At 41.5% G+C, this 6,145-nt stretch overlaps 1 protein-coding gene across 1 annotated transcript in view; it reads left to right on the forward strand.

The window, feature by feature from the left end:
- The window catches only part of Rad51 (RAD51 recombinase), a 22,924-nt gene extending 17,507 nt beyond the window's left edge, over positions 1 to 5,417 (forward strand). Inside the window, exons 6-9 of the mRNA XM_028766904.1 lie at positions 1,725 to 1,838; positions 3,566 to 3,695; positions 3,878 to 3,999; positions 4,399 to 5,417. Coding sequence (XP_028622737.1) covers positions 1,725 to 1,838; positions 3,566 to 3,695; positions 3,878 to 3,999; positions 4,399 to 4,522 — 490 coding nt within the window. The 3' untranslated portion in view covers positions 4,523 to 5,417. The remainder of the gene's footprint in view (positions 1 to 1,724; positions 1,839 to 3,565; positions 3,696 to 3,877; positions 4,000 to 4,398) is intronic.
- Positions 5,418 to 6,145: the final 728 nt, after the last annotated feature.

The raw sequence follows: 6,145 nt of genomic DNA on the forward strand, positions 1-6,145 counted from the left end.
TCCCTCTCCCATTCCCTCTCCCCCCCCCCCTCCACCTCCTGAGTTGTGTGGGTTAAAGGTGTGAACCACTATGCTCAGCCTTTCAGTTTCTTGAGGCAGTCTTACTGTGTAACTCTTTATCCTTATGAGAGGATCATGAACACAAGCTCTAAAAGAATTAGAGCCCATTAAATATAATTTAAAAAGAAGAAACTCATTTTACTTGTGTGCACGTTGTTGCACACACTCCACAGCACATGTGTGGAGATCAGAGAACAACCCTCAGGGGTCTGTTTTCTCACTCGACCACATGGGTCCTGGGGATTGTAGTCAGGCTTGGCAGCAAGCACCTTTACCTGCTAAACCATTTTGTCAGTCCATTATCTTTTGAATTATTAAGTAAGAGAACAACTGTAAGCAAACAGAACATTACTTGGGTCAAAAGTGATTGCACGTGTTTGTCACTGGGGTGTGGATAAATACAACAGTATTCAGCGCTTGATTAGTGTACAGAACACACTGGAAAGGTGTTTATAGCGCTGTAAAAGGAGAGCAAATCACCCCTCACAAGCACGTGGGAGGCAGAGGCAGGCGGATCTCTGAGTTCGAGGCCAGCTTGGTCTACAGAGTTCCAGGACAGCCAGTGCTACACAGAGAAACCCTGTCACGAAGGAAAAAAAAAAAGGGGGTGTAGAATCATGTGGAAACTCTGGAAGCCTTTGCTCTCAGTGAAGAAACCCCTTGATGCCAGCAAGATGTATAGTTAACACTTGTATTTTAGAGACCTTGAGCACAGTGAGACCCTGCCTCAAAATAGGTTGGGCACATGACAAAGCAAATTTTATTTCTACTTTTTCTTTTCCAGTGTTTAGACTCTAGCCAAGTTTTAGAAGTGCAAAGGGAAGACAATCAAATCTGTTTTAGAGGTGAGGGGAAGCTCGCAAAGTATGGGTTTTAGGCTCTTGTTATCCAGCTAAGTCTTAAGATTACTATGGGTTCAGCCTAGAAAACAGTTATTACCTGCCCCACCCCCAACAAAATCTCAGAAAAATTTACAACAGGCATTTTGTTAAGTCCTCAGATGAATAAATCAAACTTACTGCCTTCAAAGAGGGAGTCCCTCCTGTTGTTACATATTCAATAGGAATGAAATTGTTGGGCCAGGTATATGAGACATGCCTTTACTTCTACCACTCCAGACATGGCCAGGCAAATATCTGAGTTCGAGGACAGCCAGGTGACAACATAGTTAGAGACACAGGAAAAACATAGACAGAGAGAGCTGTCTTAAGCATTTATGTCTTAGGTGGCAGTTACAAAGTTAAAAAAATACAAATTAGTCTATGAAAATCGGAAATACATAGTTTGCTCTTTAAATGCAAAAGAAAATAATCATTGAGGAATAAGAAATACTAAGGTATCATTCATCTAACATAATCTTTGAATGGTTTGTTGTTTTTGTTTATGCTAATTCTGACTGCAGTTCTTGGCTTTTCTGACTTGAAAGTTTGTCGTAAGGAGCCCTCAAAGAAAATTTGATTTATCCTTAGGTCTCACTTTTAGTTTAAAATAGTTGTTGCTATCATCTCTATTTGGCTTGCCCATACCTCTAATAGAACAGGAATCATATTTGTGGGAATTAAAGCCAGTAGGAATGCTGCTACTTATCTTTGTGGGTGATAGAAATATTAAATATTAACTTATCACCAGCTCTGTCTGCTGCCCAAAAATCTCCTCTTTTCTAGATACGGTCTCTCTGGCAGTGATGTCCTAGATAATGTAGCATACGCTCGAGGGTTCAACACAGACCACCAGACCCAGCTCCTTTACCAAGCGTCAGCCATGATGGTAGAATCCAGGTATGTACTCAGTAAGACGACACTAAGTGTGTGGCCATGACCCTTTCCTTGAACCTACAGAAGACACTAAGAGTGCCTGTGGCCCTTTCCTTGAATCAGGATGATAGTTTGAATAGAAATAGACAGCTTCACATTTTAAGGGTTTTGTTTGTTTGTTTGTTTTTTAAACAGTCTCTCTATTTAGTCTTAGCTGTCTTAGACCAGGCTGGCCTCAAACTCAGGTCTTCCTGCATCTGCCTTCCCAAGTAGTGGCATTAAAGGCATGCACCACCATGCCTGGAAATAGTTGTTTGTTTGGGTTTTTTGTGTTGATTTGTTTTTAATGTAGTGACAATTTGATTTTTGTTTGAAGTAAAGATTTATTTTCACTTATATGTGTGTTTCTGTGAATATGCCTCATGTATCAGGGTACCTATATGTGTTAGAACAGGGCATCAGATTTCCTGGTGCAGGAAATAGAGGTGGTTATCAGCTACCCAGTCTGGGAGCAGGGAGACAAACAGGCTCTCTGAAAGAGCAGAGAGTACTGTTAATAGCTGAGCCATCTCTCTGCCCGCAAGTTCCTATCTTTAAAGTACTGTGTGTGTGTGTGTGTGTGTGTGTGTGTGTGTGTGTGTGTGTGTGTGATGTTGGTGTTTACGTGTACACACACATTCATATGTGAGTGTGGGGGTGCAGATGAGGTGACTTACATGAGCAGGTGAGAGAACAAGTTCGGGCGTCAGTCTCACTCTCCACCTTGTCTGAGGCCGCATCTCTTCATTGTTCACTGTTGTGAAAACCAGGCTAGTTAGTCCACAGGCCTCTAGAGACGTGTGCCGTCTCACTGTAGAAGCACTGAGATTACAAACACATGCTACCTTGACTGGCTTTACATGGGTTCTGGGGGTTCAGCCTCAGATCCTCCCACTTACGTGGCAAGTGCTTTACCCACTATATCATCTTCTGTGCTCCTTCAGTTCTTATTTTGACACACTTTATGATTTTAGCCACATTACTAGTGAAAATGAAGCTATAGCTGGAGGTATAGCTAGCTTTCTTTTCTATAATGAGTGAGGCCCTGTGTTTAGTCTCAAGTATAGTGAAAAACAAAAACTCCACACTTTTGGTCAAGTCTGCCAAAACCAAAACAGAAACTGTCCACCAAAAGTCACCATGATCCACCATGCATCAGACTGAACGTTCTACAAACATTTTAAGAAAAAGTGTGTGTGTGTGTGTGTGTGTGTGTGCGCGCGCGCATATGTGTGCGTGTGGTCAATGTCAGTCATGTTTTATCCTGGGGAGACTGAGGCAGGAGGATCATAAATTTCATGACAGCCTGAGCTATATAAATAACAGTCCCAGTCTCAAAAAGAAAAGAAATGGAAAATGCACAATACATGTAAAAACTTGGGGTGGAGTCAGGTGGTGGTTGTACACAACTTTGATCCCAGCACTTAGAAACTGAAGCAGGTGGATATCTGAGTTCTAGGACAGTCAAAGCTACACAGAGAAACCTTACCTCAGGGGGAAAAAAAATTCTTTAATGTCCTAGAGAGAGTGTTTAAGAGCACTGGCTGCTCTTCCAGAGGATCGAGGTTCAATTCCCAACATCGACATGGCAGCTCAACTCTCTGACACCCTCACATAGCCATGAATGCAGACAAAAACACAAATGCACATAAGTTAAAAGAAAATGTAGGATCATAAGGGAGAAAAAAATTGACAATTCTTGTTTCTTGTAGATATGCACTGCTTATTGTAGACAGTGCTACTGCCCTTTACAGAACAGACTACTCGGGTCGGGGAGAGCTTTCAGCCAGGCAAATGCATTTGGCAAGATTTCTTAGGATGCTGCTTCGACTTGCCGATGAGGTAAGCTATAGAAAAGAGACAAGCAGTGCTTATTTTCAGTGGCTCTAGATTCCAGGAGTCTTCTGAGGACATTACTACCTTGTATTATCAAAGATGAACATTGGTTGCCCACTGCTTTGTTGTGAGCATTAAGGTTCTTGGTATGTCTGTGGTCACAGAACTGACATTGTTTCCCTCCTCAGTTTGGTGTAGCAGTGGTAATCACCAACCAGGTGGTAGCCCAAGTGGATGGAGCAGCCATGTTCGCTGCAGATCCCAAAAAGCCCATTGGAGGGAACATCATTGCTCATGCATCAACTACCAGGTAAGGTGATGGCAAAATGGATGTCATGTAAACTATGATATAAAGATAAAACAGTTGCACTGAACCCTACTTACATTGCTACAGTAGCGACACTTAGGAAGCCTTACTGAATTTGTCATACTTTGGTTGATACAAGTGTTTGCAGCTGGAGAGATGGCTCAGTGGTTGCAAGCATACACCACTGTTGCAGATAGAAAACCTGAGCACCCCCATCAGAGGGTTCTCAACCTCCTGTAACTCCAGTTCTGGGACATCCAATAAGTCTGGTCTCTGACAGACACATACTCACATACATATACAAACGTAACTAGTCTACATGTAACTAGTCTCTCTGTTGTGAAAAAAGATACATGAATAGTTGATATACCACCCTAATTATAAAATGTGTCTTTGGGTCAGGCTGTACCTGAGGAAAGGAAGAGGAGAGACCAGAATCTGCAAAATCTATGACTCTCCCTGTCTTCCTGAAGCTGAAGCTATGTTTGCCATTAATGCAGATGGAGTGGGAGATGCCAAAGACTGAATCATTGGGGTTCTTCCCTGTGTAAGCTTCTCAATGCTATATGGCTCATGAAAGGACTGTTCACTGGTCTTCTTCACAGGCTCATGTTGTGACTGCCAGGGCATGGCTTCCGGGAAAACAACTATTGTATCAGCTTTCTGGTAGCAGAAGCACGTCTGATCTGAAATGTGTATATCTTCTATAGTCTATTAATAACTGATTTCTTTGGTGTTTAGAGGAGAGGTATGAAATAACTGTTGTGGGACATTCTTATGTCTTCAAGAGAAGTAAACCTAGAAAGATCTGAGGACTCTTTCTCTTTTCAAGAATGGTAAAATAAATGCCTGAGGATCTGTAAGTGTGAATGGGTGTTTTTACACATTCTTTTTCTCTATAAGTAAGATGCAAACTTAAAAATTATATACCCAAACTGTCACATAATTTTAAAATTATTTTTTTGGTTAAGGAGTCTTACAAGCAGCCCTAGACTAACAGCCCTTCAGTGCATGCTTGTTCTTTTAATTACTAAGACTTCACTTAAGCGAATTTTTTCTGCTGCTGCTAATAAAGTGGTTGTGTGCAGTGAATGTGTTATTTGCTGGAGATATTCTAGTGCTAACTGAATATTGCCAAACAAGGTTTCCATAATGGCTTTCGGTACTGTGTAGTTATGGTCAGTGCAGTTGTAAGGTGTGAACCCTAAAGAAAGCCCTACATTCAGGTTACTGCATTGTATCCTTTAGACTAAGAATTCCAGGCTGATTTACTGTATCTTTCCTGTGGTCTCTGTTTTTATTGTATAAATTTTGTGTTGCAGAAATCTGACTTTACCCAAATAACTACATTAGGAGTATTTCTAAAAACTGGTCTTCTTTTGAGTCATTGAGTCTCATTAATAAAAGAATTTCAAAACCGATTTGGAAGGAAACTCAAAAGCAATTTTATTCAAGCTTGGGAGAAAAGCAATAGAAAAGGAAAGCTGAAAATGTTAGCAGCTGCTAGGAGTTGAAGGCATAGAGAAGCCATCATAGTTTTTAAGTTAAGCACGGAGATAAGAGAAACAGAAGGCCCAGAATGCCAGGGAAGCACTGGGACCCCCATGGACATGACTCAGCAGTTAAGACTGCTTGCTTGCTCTGGGAACATGTGCATGTGTGTGTGTGTGATGTTTTTCTTGCATGTGTACATACACCAATTGTATACATGCCTGCTACTTGGAAATCAGAAGTCATCAAATGTCCAGGAATTGGAGTTAGAGATGTTATGAGTCAACACATGGGTGCTGAGAACTGGGCCTGGGTCCTCTGTAAGAGCAGCAAGTAACTATTACTACTGAGCCATTTCTCCAGCCTCTGGTAACAAATATTCGTGGTGGAAGAGGAGCTGGGTATGGTGGGGTGTATTCTTAATATCAGCACTCAGGGACAGGTGGATCTCTTGAGTTCCAGGGCAGCATAGCCTACATAGCAAGGAAGAAGAAAGAGGTCACTGCTCTAGGCTATCATTCCTGGAAGGCAGTGGGGGAACCTTTGTAAACAAGCCTGTGTAAACAAAGGTTTTATTCTGTGGGGAATTATGACAAAGGATTTACTTACAAAATAATGATAAAGATTAGAATTTCTTGTCTCAAACTCAAATTTTATA

This window comes from Grammomys surdaster, unplaced genomic scaffold (assembly GCF_004785775.1).
Source record: "Grammomys surdaster isolate TR1022 unplaced genomic scaffold, NIH_TR_1.0 170, whole genome shotgun sequence".
NCBI classification, from domain to species: Eukaryota; Metazoa; Chordata; class Mammalia; order Rodentia; family Muridae; genus Grammomys; species Grammomys surdaster.